Source organism: Dipodomys ordii, unplaced genomic scaffold (genome assembly GCF_000151885.1).
Source record: "Dipodomys ordii isolate 6190 unplaced genomic scaffold, Dord_2.0 Scaffold118, whole genome shotgun sequence".
Taxonomy (NCBI): domain Eukaryota; kingdom Metazoa; phylum Chordata; class Mammalia; order Rodentia; family Heteromyidae; genus Dipodomys; species Dipodomys ordii.
The window spans coordinates 734640-752090 of record NW_012267334.1 but is presented as its reverse complement, the minus strand read 5'-3'; the positions used below and the strand labels follow the sequence as shown (position 1 = coordinate 752090).

The 17451-nt window shown below is 58.0% G+C and overlaps 3 protein-coding genes across 3 annotated transcripts in view; 1 reads left to right on the top strand and 2 right to left on the bottom strand.

The window, feature by feature from the left end:
• Positions 1-486: 486 nt before the first annotated feature.
• On the bottom strand, positions 487-1344 carry Tmem210 (transmembrane protein 210). Its single transcript, XM_013029335.1, has 4 exons — positions 1263-1344; positions 1021-1156; positions 828-857; positions 487-688 (listed from the first exon to the last, which is right to left on the bottom strand). The coding sequence occupies exons 1-4, from the start codon at positions 1342-1344 to the stop codon at positions 493-495; spliced, it is 444 nt and encodes a 147-aa protein (XP_012884789.1). The 3' UTR covers positions 487-492.
• A 3247-nt stretch (positions 1345-4591) lies between these two features.
• Positions 4592-17351, bottom strand: Anapc2 (anaphase promoting complex subunit 2). The gene is made up of 13 exons (XM_013029466.1): positions 17220-17351; positions 16404-17026; positions 14772-14904; positions 13613-13787; positions 12858-12977; positions 12365-12482; positions 11669-11850; positions 10942-11083; positions 10417-10492; positions 10141-10344; positions 5600-5729; positions 5219-5454; positions 4592-4821 (listed from the first exon to the last, which is right to left on the bottom strand). The coding sequence occupies exons 1-13, from the start codon at positions 17340-17342 to the stop codon at positions 4609-4611; spliced, it is 2475 nt and encodes an 824-aa protein (XP_012884920.1). The 5' UTR covers positions 17343-17351; the 3' UTR covers positions 4592-4608.
• Positions 17352-17385: 34 nt separating this feature from the next.
• Ssna1 (Sjogren syndrome nuclear autoantigen 1) overlaps positions 17386-17451 on the top strand; it is a 1392-nt gene continuing 1326 nt past the window's right edge. The window contains exon 1 of the mRNA XM_013029334.1: positions 17386-17427. Within this exon, the coding sequence (XP_012884788.1) occupies positions 17386-17427 (42 nt within the window). The remainder of the gene's footprint in view (positions 17428-17451) is intronic.

Here is a 17451-nt window from a genome sequence, read left to right as displayed (position 1 = left end):
CTGCTCGGCTGGGCAGAGGGACCCATGTGGAGAACATGGGATCGGGTCAAGCCCTAGTGGATGACAGACCTGGCTCAGGGGACAGGCCCTGAGGTGAAGAGGGGCTGCACACTAGTGGCTAGAAAGGCAGTGGCCAGTGCCTCAAGCCCCCTCTGGAACCTCAGGGTCTCTGTGGGGAGGGGACCGGGGTTGGCCCAGGCCTCCCAGCCATGCAGCTCCCCTGCAGTTGAGATCCTATCTTGGGACATGAGGGCGGGCAGTACGGAGAGGGCTCATCGTCCTTGTCTACTCTGTGCAACAAAGCAGGAAAATGCACGGAGGAGCTGGCTTGCCAGGTTGGGCAGAAGGTGGAAACCCCAAGGGTACGGTTCCGTCTGCACCCAACACACACACACACCATGGTGCAGCCTCTAGGGGCTCTGGAAACTTGGAAGGAGGACAGGGCACAATCACTGAATACTGTTTAATTTCCCTGCCCGGCTGCCTTCCGCTCTAGTCTGGCGGTGGGGGCGGGGCCAGGGGTGGGGACGGTTCCTCTAGGGTAGCCTCCATGGGGATGGTCAGGAGGGCGCTCTCCTCCAGAGATGGCATCATGGAGACTTCCAGGTCAGGGTCCATGAGATGGGACTCCACATGCACTGAGCGCAGGTCCACTCGGTCTTCCTGAACCCCAAAGTGCCCTAACACCCTGCATGAGGAGGGTGGTCAGCCCGACTGGCGGCAGGGCAGACTGTCCTCTTGGGACAGGGCGCTCAGTGCTACTGGGAGTGCCGCCCGCGAGGGACAGCAAAGGGACAGCACACCCCCAGACCTCCCTTGGCACTCACCTCCTGTCCATGTGTCTGGGACATGTTTCACTGGGGGATAAAGCTAGGTGTGAAAGGCGGAACAGAGTTGGAACCCTCTCCCCAGTCCACATCCAGAAAACACTGCTGCCTGTGGTGACATCCCACCCGAGGGGCAGAGGCCTCTCAAGGCCTGACCCCCTCCCACAACTCCCAGCGCCCGGGGCTCACGCACCCCTTCGCTTGAAAGACGCCAATCGCCACCACAATAAGGGCACAGATGCAGCTGGCACTGACGCCGGCCAGCACCACAATGAGGGCAATGAGGGCCTCCCGGCTGAGGCCCAGGCTGCATTCACAGTAGGTTCCAGCTGCAGAGACAGAGCCAGGAGGCCAGGCACCAGTCACCTGCTGGCTGGGCCTGCCTGGGACGGGGAGAGGCTCTGGCTGGGGGAGGGGCTGGGGCCAAGGAGGCACCTGCAGCAGGGATGAGCAAGAGGGACAAACATATCAGGCCCACGGAGCTGCCAGCCAGGCAGGAGTCAGGCAAGGGGGCCATGTCCAGGCCCCTGCCCCACCACACCTCTGGACAGAACTCGGGAGGTGGGGGGGCCTGTCGGAAGGTGCTGACCTCACAGTGGGGCTCTGAGGCATGGAATGGGGGTGGGGCCTGGGCCCCTGGCCAGCCGGGCTTGCTGCCAGGCTCCGGGATACCAGGAGCCCTGGGCAGGTAGCTGGTGATGTGGCAGGGTGGAAAGGGAGTTAGGGGTTATGGTGAGATTTGAGGCAGGCAATGGTGAGTCTGGGCCTTGAGGACACACACACAGTGTGGTCATGAAGAAAGAAAGAAGGTGGGCTCAGGCCTGGTGTGGGGATGGGGCCCGGGCTCTCTGGCTTCTGGTATAGGGGATTGGGACTTGTATTTTCTCTATGGGTTTCAGGACTAGGAATAGGCCTGGACTCCAGCCAACTGTGGGCCCCTCCCCCCCTCCTGGGGTCAGCTGCTTCAGGAGAGAGCCCCCCACTGCCAGCTAAGCCAAGTCCAGAGGACTGCTGGCTCCCAAGGGATCACAAGGCACCCAGGAGGGTGGAGAAGGCCCTGGCCCTGTCACAAGGCACCCAGGAGGGTGGAGAAGGCCCTGGCCCTGTCACAAGGCACCCAGGAGGGTGGAGAAGGCCCTGGCCCTGTCACAAGGCACCCAGGAGGTGGAGAAGGCCCTGGCCCTGTCTGTCCAAGCAGGACCCAAGTCATGCTCTCAGAACATCCCTTCTTTGATTCGGCCTCCAGCCTACATGCATATTAGAGTCCAGCTGGATGCCAGTGACTTGTGCCTGTGATTCTAGCTACTTAGGAAGCTGAGAGCCAAAGATGGAGGTCTGATGCCAGTCCATGCAGAAAAGTCTACAGGACTCTTATCTCCAACTAACCAGCAAAAAGCTGGAAGGAGAGGTGTGGCTCAAGTGGTAGAGTACCAGTCTTGAGCAAAAGAGCTAAGCAAGCATGAGCGGTCCAGAGTTCAGACCCAGTGCTCAGAACTATTAATTTGTAGAACACGCAGTTGGTCACCTGCAGGCTGGCATGGTGAGGGTTAATCCTCTTCCCTGAACATGCCATCCAGGCTGGGGTGTGGAGCAAACCCACCCTGCCACCTCCTTTCTTGCTCTAAGGTCCTGCCAAGCAAACCAGACTGAGCAGGAGCCATTGCCAACCCCAGCTGACTGGGCCAGGCCCCACAGGGACACAGGGGGAAGGTATGACTGACTTGTAGTCTGTCGCCAGGGACCTCCTTGATCAGACTCAGGTGTCCTGCAGCAGCCAGGGTTGTGGGGACCAGCCAGCAAGCCAGCACCCTGCACAGCCTGTGCACACGATGGCAAAGCTGTGCCCAAGATATCCCCTGGTCCTGCGGACACCACTAAAAAGGGAGTCCAGGGTACAAGGCGTGGCGAGGGGTTGGCACCGCCACCCTGCCCGGCCAGCCCCTCAGGTTTACATCCTGGTAAAAACAAAGGCACACCTGCCCAGGGCCAGGTGGTGGCCGCAGGGGTGGGGCCCAACGGCCACTTCGTGAATGGTGGGCCCCACAGCTCTCAGGGCTTCAACTGCCACCAGAACTGGGGGGTACAGAGACGCAGCGACCGCACTAGGCGACGAGGTCCGAGAGCCAGGGGCAAGCCACCGTTAGCTGTGTGTCTCCTAGGCCTGTGCGGACCCAGGCGAGGTCAGGCTGTGCTGCCTGAGGCCGAAAAGCAAGTCACTTTTGACTTATTATTTGGTGCTAGAAATAGAGGGCCTGTACTTATCTCAGCCTCCTGAATGGTCAGGACTACAGGTGTGAGCCACTGTACTTATCTCAGCCTCCTGAATGGTCAGGACTACAGGTGGGAGCCGCTGCCGCCCAGTAGCAGAGTGCGTTAGAGGGAAAAGAGAAGCCCTGAAGGGGCTTGCCCTCAGGACCAGAGCTCTGGGCATGGTGAGGGGTAGCAGACAAGGGGAAAGCCGGAAGACATCCGGGGCATCTGGGGCAAGGGAGCAAGCGGACACTGGGTGTGGCTTGTGCACCTTGGCAGGAGCATGTTCTGAAGGCAGCAGACTACAAAAAGCCTTTGTTCCCTTTAAGAGAGCACTCTGGGGCAGGGCGCCTCCTGCCTGGAGACAGCAGCTCTGGGGCGGGGAAACAGTAGCTTTGCTGGTTCTGAAGTGCCTCAGCCACTGTGGTGCTCGGGCACTGGCAATGTGGAGGCTTCTACTGGTATGGCCTCTGGGGTGGCTGGACTCTGACCCCGACCACAGGCCCAGGGACAGGGAAGAATTTGCTGAAGTGCGCACTCATGAGCCCTGTGGGCCACCCCCCCCCCGCCCCGTCCCACCCCCATCCAAGACCTTGGCCCTCTGGACCTGCCCAGGGCCTGTCCCAGAGTAGCTCTTTACTGCTGAGCTCCTGACAGCCAGGCCCCTACAACAGCTGCAGACTGGGAGCTAAGGGCTCCTTCCCTGCCAGCTGCAGCAGCTCACACTGTAATACCAGCCTGAGATCTGAGGATCAATATTTGAAGCCTTGGCACAAAAGTCCATTAAGACTAATCTCCAATTAAAGAAAATCTGTGGCTCAAGTGGTGCAGTGCCAGCACTGACCAGAAAAAGCAAAGGGATAGAACTCAGGCCCTGAGTTCAAGCACTAAACAAAATAGTAAGATAAAGCTCCTTTCAAAGGCCAAACAGTGGACCGAGCGGCTCAGGACTAAGGGGCTGCAGGAGGCAGCCGTGGCCTCACGGCCACCTTCAGGGGCCAGGCCCGGCCTGTGTGGGCTCACTGCTGTTGAGAGAACGTGGCCAGTGGAGGGAAGACCAACCGGATGTGCCCAATGGGGCCCACAAAGCCAGCAGGACACAGGATGAGAAACTGACCTGCTTTAATTTGTACTGCATGCAGGGGTGTGGGGATGGGGGCAGGGATGTGGGGATGAGGGCAGGGATGTGGGGATGAGGAAGCAGGGCAGGAGTTGTGGGACAGGGCAGGGGTGTGGGGAGGAGGGGCAGGGCAGAAGTGGGGGGGGTAGGACAGGGATGTAGGGGATAAGGATCAGGACAGGGGTGTGGGTATGGGGCAGGACGGGGAGGAAGGGGCAGGGCAGGGGTTTGGGGAGGAGCAGGACAGGGATATGAGGAGGGGCAGGGCAAGGGTGTGGGGAGAAGGGACTGGGCAGGGGTTGTGGGACAGGGCCAGGAGGGAAGGACTGGCAGCGGTACAGGGAAAGAGTTGTGGGGGTGGGAACTGCGCACATCAGTGCCCCCCCGCCCCCCCATCGCCCTGGCAGAGCCTCAGCTGCAGCTCTTGGGTAGACGGTAGACACCGGCCGAGTAGGTGAGCTGCTGATCCCGGACCTTCTTCTGCAGGTAGCCCTGCAGCTCCTGCAGGTCGATCTCAGCCAGCGCGGGCCCGGTCATCACGAACATCCGGAGCATGCTGTAGATGCGCTCCAGGGAGAGGCTCTCCAGGTTGGTCAACATGGCCTGGATGTACGTCCAGAAGAGCTTGGGACAGCAACCGGGCAGGTCAGGGGGCTGCGCTCTGGGACCACCCCAGCCCCAGCCCCGCCCGCGCGCCAGCGCCAGCCCCGCCCGCGCGCCAGCGCCAGCCCCAGCCCCAGCCCCAGCGCCAGCGCCAGCCCCAGCCCCAGCGCCAGCCCCAGCGCCAGCGCCAGCCCCAGCCCCAGCCCCAGCGCCAGCGCCAGCCCCAGCCCCAGCCCCAGCGCCAGCCCCAGCCCCAGCCCCAGCCCCAGCGCCAGCCCCAGCCCCAGCCCCAGCGCCAGCCCCAGCCCCAGCCCCAGCCTCAGCGCCAGCCCAGCCCCAGCGCCAGCCCCAGCCCCAGCCCCAGCCTCAGCGCCAGCCCAGCCCCAGCGCCAGCCCCAGCCTGCCACTGCCTATATACCAGCAGCTCCTCCTCCTTCTGGTCGGCCTGCGAGGCCAGGCCCGAGTCACTCTCGTCGTCGCTGTCGATGAGCACCATGCTGTCGGGGTCCTGGGGCCGCTCCTCCTCGATGACAGAGAAGGTGCCCGGAGGCTCCTCCCGCACCACGCCCTGCTGCAGCCACACCGACAGGCGTCGCCGCAGCAGTCCCACCGGCATCTTCACCACCTTGCTCAGCTCCTCCAAGGTCCAGCTGGCTGCGTGGGAAGACACAGGACTCTGGAGGCCGCCCCGGCTGACTGCCACCCACCCGGTTGGTGACCCAAGGCTGCGGGTGGACTGCCCTGCCTGGTACTCACCCCAAGGCAAAGCTAAAACCAGAATCAGGGTGTGTGGACTCACCTTGGTCCTGAAAGTACAGCAAGAGCACGGCCTGCACCGGTGTCACGGCCACAGACAGCGTGCGGTCGGCCAGCTCCACGTCCAGGGTGACCAGGCCCAGCGTGTGCTTCCAGCTGAGGGTCCGCATGGCCTGTGGGGGAGGAGGATGCTCAGCTGGCAGCCCAGCTGAGCAGAACACACTGGAGAGGCAGAGGCCCTCCAAAAGACAGATCCGTGTCAGACTCAGTATTCAGAACATGACCAACGTGGAACCAGAGCAGACGCAGGTGCAGCTGGTTAAGATGAGGTCACTGGGAAGGTGGCTCAGTGGTAGAGCGCTTGCCTTGCATGCATGAGGCCCTGGGTTCGATTCCTCAGCACCACATAAGCAAAAAGAAAAAAGCCGAAGTGGCGCTGTGGCTCAAGTGGTAGAGCGCTAGCCTTGAGCTGAAGAGCTGAGGGACAGTGCCCAGGCCCAGAGTTCAGGCCCCACGACCAGACCCAAAAAAAGAGATAAGGTTGCACCGGAGGGTGGGCCTACCCTTACACAGGGCAAGGTTAGAGACCCAGGCACACAGCGAGGTGTCTGTGAGGCCAGGGGCAGACACGTGAGGTAGCCATATGCCAGGCCTACGAACGCCTGCTGGACAGAGACAAGGACGTTCAGAGGCCTCGGCGGGTGGGGCCCTGCCAGTGCCTCCACAACAGAAACAATAGGCTTCTGTGTTAGGCCACCTTCGTGACACTGCATTACAGCAGTCAAAAGTACCAGGAAAGGAGGAGGGACTGTCTGGAGATGGGTGAGCGGTTGACGGTCAAACCCTCTTTCAAGTTCCCTGGGGAGGCTACCAATATAAACATGGATGATGGGCTGGGAAGCTGCTCAGTGGTAGAGCACTTGCCTTGCATGCCTGAGGCCCTGGGTTCCATTCCTCAGCACCACATAAGCAAAAAGAAAAGAAAAAAGCTGGAAGTGGCGCTGTTCAGGCCCCACGACCGGACCCAAAAATAAATAAATAATAAATAAACATGGATGATAAAATAGTGATGGCATAGCTAGGCACCAGTGGCTCGTGATTGTAATCCTAGCTACTCAGGAGGCTGAGATTTAAGGATCTCGGTTCAAAGTCTGCCAGGGCAGGAAAGTATAAGATTCTTATCTCCAATTGACCACCAAAAAGCCAGCTGTAGAGCTATGGCATAGAGTGCTAACCTTGAGCAAAAAAGCTCAGGGCCAGAGCCTGGGCCCTGAGTTGGAAGCCTCAGGACCAGTACACACATGCATAAAATAATGCTGGCAAAGGCTCAGTACGAAGGAAAGCTGTCACCATCCTTTTCTTAAAAAATGGTCCTGGGGCTTGAACTCTGGGCCTGATGTCCCTGAGCACTTTGTTGTTGTTGTTGGTCACAGGCTTAAACACTGGGCCTGGGTTCTGACCCTCAGCTCTTCAGCTCAAGACAAGCGCTCTACCACTTGAGCCACAGAGCCACTTCATTTTCTGGTGGTTAATTGGAAATGAATCTCAGACTTTCCTGCCCAGGCTGGCTTTGAACCGTGATCCTCAGGTCTCAGCCTCCTGAGTAGCTAGGATTACAGGTGTGAGCTACCAGCCCCCGACAAGCTGCAGCCATCTTCAAGGATACATGTCACACTGAGAACAATGTTGGGGGCTCCTGTGGGAACAAATCCTGCTGCTGGGACCCGGAGGGAAGCCAGCAGGAAGCCTGGATGGATGGAAAGTAAGGAGCAAAAAGCCTGCCATACATCCAAGGGACTTCCAAGCAGTGTGGAAGGTACACCGTGGTTTTTACCTTACTGCTTTTAAAATGTAAAATACAAAATGTGAAGCAGAAGGAAGCCAGTATCTATGCTCTGGAAAAATTCTCAGCCTGTTCAGGTAGCCTTGACATATGGCCAGGGTGGGGCTTGACAAACATTAGCCAAAGAGATGAGTGTGATCTGTTGGCCCAACCGTTTCAGAAACCAGAAGAGATGGGCTATCCAGCAAAAGGTCTGGAGAGGGCTGGTCCAGAGCACGGGCAGCTCAGATCCGGCAGAAATGCTCACACACAGGCCAAAGGGACAGACAACACAGGCAAGGCTAAGAGCAGAGTCACAGCTGAGCTGATGGCGGGGTGGAGGGGGCGGGCACTCCCGTGGGCAAGGGGGAAGCGCAGAGAGAACCATTGCCAGGCCAGGCCTCGAGTCTTCTTAATTCCTCACACTCAGTTTAGAACTGCTTAGGACTATGAATCTTCCTTTGAGAATCTCAATGCCTCAGTGAGGCTCGACATTCTATTGTGTCTTGGAAGCAGAAAACTTCTGATTTCACAGCATCACAGCTAGCAAGAAAGCCTGCCCCATGTGGGCCCCAAGTCTCATCTACACTTGATTTAGATGCTGAAATATGGAACTTTATGTTAAGACTTAAGAGGTAACACTGGACTGGGCATGAATTTCAGGGATGCTGGAATGGCAGCGGGGGGGGGGGCAGGGAGGGGGGCAATGGGCTCCTCACACCACTGGAGCATACGGAGAACAGAGGATATGGGCAGGGAAGAGGGCAGGGAGGATGTGGCACCTAGCTGTGCTCAGCGGGGAAGGGGTAGAGTCACTGCTCAGAGACTGGGCCAAGGCCCCCTGCCGTGGCACAGGCTGGCACCAAGCATGGTAGGCAGCCTTCCAGCTGGCACCAGCAAGGGCCACACGGACCAGACGGCAGGACACTAGGTGCCCACAGGACACCTGAGCTTTTCCAGGAACGGAACCAGGGTAGGGAAAGGAGGTGGCCAGGCTGTCAAGGTCAGGTGCAAGCAGTCCCCGACTTGCCAAGGTGCCCTGGGTGAGGCTGGAAGCAGAACAAGGCCTTCTGTGTATAGGAGACCCAGCACTTCCTCACCTGAGAAGCTGCTGGAACCCCCATAGCTTGCCTCCCCCTGCTTCGGACCACCTCACTGCTGCCCTGTTCAGTTTGAGCCGCTGTTGAGATCCACAGGCCGGATGCCTTCCCTCTCCTGTTCTCTGCCTATTCTCCTCCCTCTAGGCTGCAGAACTGGTGGGCTGCATGTTCCAGCCCAGACCCCAAGTCTCATGTCAAAAGCTCTGGATGAAGCCGGGTGCCGGCGACTCATGCCTATAATCCTAGCTACTCATGAGGCTGAGATCTGAGGATCACTGTTCAAAGCCAGCCCAGGGCAGGAAAGTCTGTGAGACTCTTATCTCCCAATAAACAACCAGAAACCTGGAAGTGGCGCTGTGGCTCAAGTGGCAGAGTGCTAGCCTTGAGCTGAAGAGTTGAGGGACAGCGCCCAGGCCCAGAGATCAAGCCCAACCATGGGGCGGGGGGGGGGGAGCTTTGGATGGGCGTCTAGTTCCTACCCCCCCAGCATAGCTGGATTGCACCCCACAGCCCAGACCCCGTCTCATGTCAGAAGCCCTGGATGGGCATCCAGTTCCTCTCCCCGGCATGACTTGACTGCAAATCCAAAAAGACTCCTGAGCTCAGCCTCCTTCCCAGGACTCCAGCACTGGGACTCGGTTATGCTGCGGGGGGGGGAAGCCACATGGCCTGTCTCATCTCTCTGAGCATTCATTTGTGTGAGTGTGTGTGTGCCGATCCTGCGACTTGAACTCAGGGCCTGAGTGTTGTTCCTGAGCTGCTTCCTTAAGGTTTACACTATTACTTTAGCCACAGTTCACCAGTCAGCTTTTTGGTAATTTTTGGAGATGAGTCTCATGGACTTTCCTGCCCAGGCTGGCTTTGACCCGCGATCATTCCAGATGTCAACCTACTGAATAGCTAGGATTACAGGTGTGAGTCACCAGTGCCCAGCTTCCTTTGTCCAAGCCCTGTACCTTCCAGGATCCCAATCACAGTTCATAGTGTCCATTCTCAAGTACCCTGGGACCTTTCAGGGAGAGACCAAGGGAGGAGAGGGTCCAAGTCAGAGGTCAGTGTGCTTGAGAGAGGTGCCCACAGCAGAGACACAGCCCCTCCCAGCCCTACTGGGGGCTGGGCCTCAGCGGATGCCAGCCCTGTGCAGCAGCCAGCAGCACAGGGAGGTTTGGCGATGGGGCGCTCAGGTTTCAGAGCGTGAAGAGGAGACCCCACACCTCAAAGTGCACACAGGTGACCGACCCTGAGGTGACAATGGTGGATGTGACAGGCGACTGACCCTGAGGTGACAATGGTGGATGTGACAGGTGACTGACCCTGAGGTGACAATGGTGGATGTGACAGGCGATTGACCCTCAGGTGACAATGTGGATGTGACAGGCGACTGACCCTGAGGTGACAATGGATGTGACAGGCGACTGACCCTGAGGTGACAATGGTGGATGTGACAGATGACTGACCCTGAAGTGACAATGTGGATGTGACAGGCGACTGACCCTGAGGTGACAATGTGGATGTGACAGGTGACTGACCCTGAGGTGACAATGGTGGATTTGACAGGTGACTGACCCTGAGGTGACAATGTGGATGTGACAGGTGACTGACCCTGAGGTGACTGCGGTTGACTGAACAGCAGTGCGAGCTGCTAAGCACTGGTAGCTGTACCTTCAGCTTCTCGTACTTCTTGCAGTAAACTTCCAGCGCGGCCCTGATGTCCTCAGGAACTTCCAGCTTCTCATCCTTGAAGGGGGGCCAGAACTCACTGGATAAGATGACAGCGTAGACCCCAAACGGCGGCTGCTCTTCTACAGGCCGCTTCTCGTCTTCCTCTCGGATGTTGGCGTTGATCCGGCGGGAGTCGGCCATATCCTAAGGAGAGGAGGGCACTTAGCCCGGGGCTGGCAGAGGTGCTGGCCTTGAGGGTGGGGTCCTGACACCCACCTTCAACATGACCTCACAGAAGTGCATCGGGGCCTCACCAAAGCGCAGCTTCAGCAGCTCCACATTGCGGATCTCCCTGGAAGGAAGAGCTTTTTATTTTTTGCCAGTTGTGGCGCCTGAACTCACTGTCCCACAGCTCTTCAGCTCAAGGCTAGCACTCTACCACTTGAGCCACAGCGCCACTTCTGGCTTTTTCTGCTTATGGAATCGAACTGAGGTATCGAACCCAGGGCCTCATGCATGCAAGGCAAACATTCTACCACTGAGCCACCTTCCCAGCCCCAGAAGGAAGAGCTTTTAGAAAGCTGCCTCTTCCTCACTAGCTCCCGCTGCTGAGAGGCCCCTGGCCTGTGGGAAGACAGCCCCACCTGGGCCACAGCAGAGCCATCCTGGCCGGCAGAGGGCAGGCAAACACCCACGGTGAGAAGGAACCTCCCTCCAGATGCCTCAGGACTGGGCTGCAAGAGGCCCCGGGTGGCAGCTGTGGCGCCCCCTGGAGACCAGCCAGCAGCTCACAGGCCTCACCGTTCCGGGCTGAAGCTGAGCTGGTGGAGGAGGCGGTCGGCTAACAGGGAGCGGTACTCGTTGATGAAGAGGTCCTTGCTGCCATAGATGCTTACCAGCAGACTGATGATATCCGAGGAGCGCCGCTTGGAGCTCGACTTCCCTGGCACGGTATGAGGGGCTTACCACTGGCACCCTGGCAAGGACAATACACCCCAAAAGCCCACCTGGCTAGTCACTGTCATCCAGCACTGGCTATGAGGCTCACAAACAGCTGTTCCAATCTGCAGCCCTCCTGACTCATGAGGACCCCTTTCAACCCACACTTGAAATCCAGGCTTGAAGGCCCATGGTTTGGTCCTGGAGACTGGAGAAGTGCTCACAGACACTATGGATTGGGGCCAGGCATAGGAGGGGGACCAGCCAGAAGCTGTCACCCTGATGAGCCTTCTAGGTCTGGGACAAAAATCATAGCTGGAGGTGGGCTACACAGGCCTCACACGAACCAGCTTTCCCACCAGTTATAGCTTGTAAGGAACAGGGCCAACAAGAAACTCTCCTACCGCTGGAATGACCAGGTACCATAGGAACACACAGAAAAATGACTGGTCCTAAGGAAAGCCCTGACCTGTTAAACCAAGCACTGGCTCCCCGACAGGACCAGGTGCTAACAGCAAGACATGGACCTGAAGCCATCACGCCCTCAAATAGGCCTGGAAGAGGCTGGGGGCCCAGCCGGGAAGCTGACCTGGGTCTGCATCCACCGGATCGGGAACCCAATCCTCAGGCTCTCCAGAGTCATCTTCACTGTCCTGGCCCGTTTCCAGGCTGGCCGGGTCAGTCTTGGACAACTCAACAGCCAAGTCCCCAGTTCCATCCGAGTCCCCCGTCAGCCCAGCCACGATCTGCCGCACGGTGTCCTCCCGTGTCCTGCGGGATGAGTGCTGCTGTCTTCCATGTATGTGAGGCTACCATGGGACCCAGCTCACACTGCCCACCCCAACTGCTGACTGGTACATACTGAAAACAGGCTCATCTCAGAAAGTAAGACGCCCAGCACCACTGTGGGAACAGCACGGCAGAGATAAAAAGAGGCTCCGTGACCAGACCAGTCATGGCTGGGAAGCAAAAAGCCTGAGTCCAGGGCAGCCATGAGATATACCCGCCAGCTCCCACCGCTCAGGTCCAGGGACACTGGGCCTCTGCCAACCAAGAGCTTTCCAAACACACAACCCACGGGGGTCCTGGCGCCTCATCATCAGAAAGCAAGGGCTGTCTCTACACAGAGCACGCAAGGAGAGGTGACTAGCAGTGGGAAGAGGAAAAGCCCTCAGCCTGGACCAATCAGCAGCCTCCTGTCCCCTTGTGCTCAGGAGAGAAGCCAGAGCCCCTCTGGTGACAGCATCACGAGGCTGAGCCAGGGCGCCTGGATGCATGCCCTCACCTCAGGTAGCGGCGGATGGGCTCACAGGCCACCTCCAGGATGACCATGGAGGGGTCCAACACTCGCAAAGCCTTGATGGCAGAGATGTAGAGCGTGATGATATCACACGTGTTGACGCCTAGGAGAAGCCAGAGGTCACACAGTGCCCTGGACAGCAGCTTCCCTGGTCCCACACGAGTAGACAGGCAGTCACACTGGTCACTGCTGAGACTGGACCCCAGGTGGCGGGGTGGTGACAGGGAGTCAGCCCCAGCCTCCCTCACCTCACCCACTCACAGGCAGGCTCTGTAACTTCCCAAGAAATGGGCCTTCCTCCAGCCAGGGTCTGTTCTGAGGCCAGCACAGCTCCAGACTGAGCCAGGCAAGCTTGATTCCCTCCAAAGAGGCATGAAGGTGAGCTGGCTTTTCTAGCTCCCACAACCCCCTTCTCAGTTGCCTCCAAATCCAGAGCCCTGAGGGCCAAGCGGCCAGTCTATAGTGGCCACACACGTACCAGGGTGGAGGAGCCGAGTCTCCAGGGCAGCCTTGAGGGACACAAGCAGCTGCTGTCTCTGGTCAGTCCTCTCCAGGCAGTACTTGAGGTCCTCGATGGCTGGTCGGGAGTCTGGGAAGTCTGCAGGAGGAGAGCCATCCCTCAGAGATGGGTGCACACAGGTGCACAAACCGGCGAAGAACAACAGTGCGTGAAAGGACACACTGCCCCGCATGGGAGCTGCCCGGCAAGCACTGGATATCTTTGTGTGTGCATGTGCCAATATGTGCTTGAACTCAGGGCCTGGGAGCTGTCCCTTAGCTTTTTCACTAAAAGCTAGCACTCTACCACTTGAGCCACAGCTCCACTTTTGGGTACATGGCGGTTAACTAGAGATAGTCTGATGCACTTTTCTGCCTGGGCTGGCTTGGAACCACAATCCTCAGGTCTCAGCCTCCTGAGTAGCAAGGATGACAGGCGTGAGCCATCAGCACATGGCTCTCAATAATGCCTTTTCACACACATGCATTTGACTATAACACCAAAGGGTAGAGGAGCTAGTAAGCAGAAACCAAGGCTGAGGGACAGAAGGATGGATGCCCAAAAGCACTGGCCTGGCAGGTGGCTCAGTCCTCAACCAGACCCAGAGTGATAGTGAATATGGTCCAGCTCTGGTTAACTCACCTTGCAGAAGGTAAAGGTAAGTAAACCCTGTAAACATGAAGGGCACTGCCCATTGGCAGGTGTGCAGTGCAGGGAAACCAAGAAGGACCAACCTCGGATGATGCTGAAGAGCTCCTCGATGCGCAGGCTGGCATAGATCCGGTAGAAGAACCTCTGCACGTGACAGCGCCAGCGGCGCAGAGTGCTTCCAGCTTCGGGTGAGGCCGGCCGGGCGGGGCTGTCCTGCAGGAACACCTTGCCAAGCCAGCCTACCACCCTCTCAATCCACTGTGGGGACACTGGTGTGTGAGGCGCGGGGACGCCCAGACCACCTCATAGATACCTACCCTTCAGCAGCACCCCAGTATGCCCCCAAAAGCTCCTACACCTGGGGCCCAGAAGCACATCCAAGTCTTCCAAGAAACTGAGTCCCAAACGGGCACTGCTGACCCACAGAGGTGCTCATCCTCCGAGGCGTGCCGGCATGCTCGCCTCTGGTAGGCGACACTAGTGGACGATGCTGGCACACATAGCAAACCTGCTCTTGGAGCCACATCTGTGACCACCAAAGCCCTACCTCTGTGTAAACCAAGCAACAACGGTAAAAGCACAGCTGAGAACAGGCCACAAGGCCACACAGACTCATGGGTGCACACAGATCCACAGACTCCCGACCAATGACAATTCACCTTCCCCAGCCCACTACCCGGAGCACAGTGAGCCTCCATGGCTGATGCCCAGTCTGCATCACTGCTGGAGGACAGCACTTTGAGCACCCACCACCACAGCTAACCTGCATTCACTGCAGACAGATACCTGGAAGCAGTGGTGGGAGGTCAGGGGAAAAATAAGAGTAATGTAAATGACCACAGCTCCTCAATGCTGGGTGCCTAGACCAGAAAGAGACCATAGCCCAACAGGCCCCAGCTGCATGTGGAGATGGAGGCTAGTCGAAAAAAGTGAACCCACACTCAGGAAAGCAAAGAGGAAGGGTCTGCTACTACTACAGCCTGAGGGGGAACTCTTGGGACTCTGGTTTTTGCAATGCCTCCAGCTGCAGGATTCTGCACAGACCTGCAGAGCATATCCCAGATCCTTCCCCCGCCACTGGGCTTAGGACTTGCCTAGCACCAAGGCAGCCCCACCACCCAATTCTGGTCCATCCAGGCCTTCCCACTCTAGTCGCGTCTAGTGTGAGGAATCAGTGTGCCAAGGGAGGGTGCTCACCTTGTGGACTGTGTATGTGTGTGTGTGTGGGGGGGGGTTGCTCACCTTGTGGAACTCCCGCAGAAAGGAGCGCTCATACTCGCCTCGGCAGCGATCCTCCATTCTCTCTCGGGTCACCTGATGCAGGGTGGTGGTAACTGCCTCAGCACTGACCCGCTCCAGCAAACTGAGCCTGTGCCTAGAGGAGAGTCCTGTCCGTGAAGCACCTGTAGCACACACCTGTCCCTCAGCCAGCGTGTACTGCTTTCAAGGCACACACCTGTCCCTCAACCAGTACATCCCTCCCCCCGGCCCTCCCCCCGGCCTCCTGTCCTTCACCCATCATGCCCATCATGGTCCTGCTTACAAAGCAGATACAGTAAGTACATGGTATGTCTCATGTGTGTACTGTATTAATGAACACCTGAATACGTCCCCCAGCCCTCCTAGGGTGGGGCAAATCTACCAAGGGTTTGGAGGCAAAGCTGCTAGAAGGACAAGAGCACTGGAAAGGAAGTCTGTGAGACTCTTATCTGCAATTAATCATCAAAAAGCTCAAAGTGAAAGCCAGACCCCAGTGGTTCACGCCTATAATCCTAGCTACTCAGGAGGTTGAGATCTGAGGGTCACAGTTCAAAGCCAGTTTGGGCAGGGAAGTCTATTAGACTTTTTTTTTTCTTTTTTTTGGTTGGTCGTGGGGCTTGAACTCTGGACTTGGGTGCTGTCCCTGCGCTCTTCAGCTCAAGGCGAGCACTCTACCACTTGAGCCACAGCGCCATTTCCAGTTTTCTAGTGGTTTATTGGAGATAAGAGTCTCACAGACTTTCCTGCCTGGGCTGGCTTTGAACCGCAATCCTCAGATCTTGGCTTCCTGAGTAGCTAGGATGACAGGCGTGAGCCACCGGTGCCCAGCTAACTCTGTCAGACTTTTATCTCCAACTAACCACCAGAAAACCAGAAGTGACACTGTGGCTCAAGTGATAGAGTGCTCACCTTGAGCTGAAGAGCTCAGGGACAGCATCCAGGCCCAGAGTTCAAGCCCTACGACTGATAAGAAAAAAAAAAAAAAGAAATGTACTTTTAACTGACCTATGTAACAATAACCCCTCTGTACCTCACCTTTCTAATAACAGAAAAAAATTATTTTTTTCTTTTGCCAGTCCTGGGCACTGAACTCCGGGCCTGGGCACTGTCCCTAAGCTGCTTTTACTCTAGCACTCTACCACTTGAGCCACAGTGCAACTTCTGCCTTTTTCTGTGTATGTAGCACTGAGGAATGGAACCCAGGGCCTCATGCATGCCAGATGAGCACTCTACCACTGAGCCACCTTACATTCCCAGCCCCTGCCCCCCAATTTTTTTTTAAGTATGACTTTTGGGATTAAAAAAAAAAAGATCAGAATTTTGTAGAGACCAGGAAGTTTGGAATCAAAAGAAATCTAATTCAGACATGGGTCGGTAGTTTCTTAGCAAGGGCAAAGCTGAAAAACCCTGGATACACACCTACACCTAGGTCAGGGTGTGAACCTGCTACACAGAGATTCCCCGTGGTGCTCCTGTCATGTCCCTGGCTCTCGGGATAGGTAGAAAAAACATTTTCGACCAGTTCACCAATTCTCCCAGAGGCCAGCGAGACCCAGGAGAGCAGGAAAGGCATGCGGAGGAACCGGGGCATAGTCACGGCTTGGCAGTACTCACAGGACCTGGCTGAGCTGGTGGAACTGCTCCAGTGCCTGGCGGCACCAGCACTGCTGCTTGTCACTGCCGCATCCTGCACACAGAGGGCTTTGCAGAAGCCGGTAGTAGCGGCGGCGGGCATAGCGGCTGTCCAATTCCCCCTCCAGTTCGGGGTCTGTGCCTCCTTCACCTTTTCTCTTACTCTGCATATAGACTCGTAGGAAGCGCCCGTAGAGGCGCTGGACCATCTCCTGGAAGGTCCTGGGTGTGGAAAAGAATAAGACTCCCCGCAACATGGTGTGGACCTTTTCCCGAAGCCCTTGAGCTCCAGTGCCCATCAGCAAACCCAGGCGAGTCCATTTCTCCAGGAGCTCTAGGCTGCGCAGGTAGGTATCCAGGCGGCTCTCCAGCAGCCCAAACGCGTCCAGGAGCAGCAGAAGGCACTGGGGCTCGTCGACAGTGTTCTCGCGCTGGGAGACGGCATTCCAGAACTCGGGGGAGATGTTGGCCTGCAGGTCGTTCTGCAGCACTTCCACGAACCACTCCTCCAGGATAGAGTGCAGACCGTGGCCCCTCAGGACTTCCACCGCCGCCCGGAGCTCCTCCTCCTTCGGCGGGACCGCGCCGCTGGTCCGGGAGGAGGCCTGGAGTGTGGGGAAATCTGAGGATGCAGGCGCAGGGGTGCGGGCTCGAGGGGAGGGACCGAGTCTAGGGGAAGCTGAGGAAAACCCGCCGCCCCTGGCCGACGCTAAGGAAGGAGGGCTGGGGGAGGGGAGGAGGCCCGGGACGCGGGCGGACCCCCCCGTCCCGCCCCGCCGTTCTTTTCTCAGGCCTCACCAGCCCCAGGACAGCCGGCGGCACCAGCCCGGTGCTCACGGTATTCCAGGCTACCAAGAGCTCCTGGCCAGGCGCGGAGTGGCCGGCCGCGACCGCGGCCGCAGCCGCCACGTCGGCCTCCATCGGCACCCACAGCTCCCGGACCCGCCCAGCGCAGCGCGTGGCAATGACGCAGAGCCGAGCGTGGCGCGCCGTCCTGGAGATGGAGGCTAGTCGAAAAAAGTGAACCCAC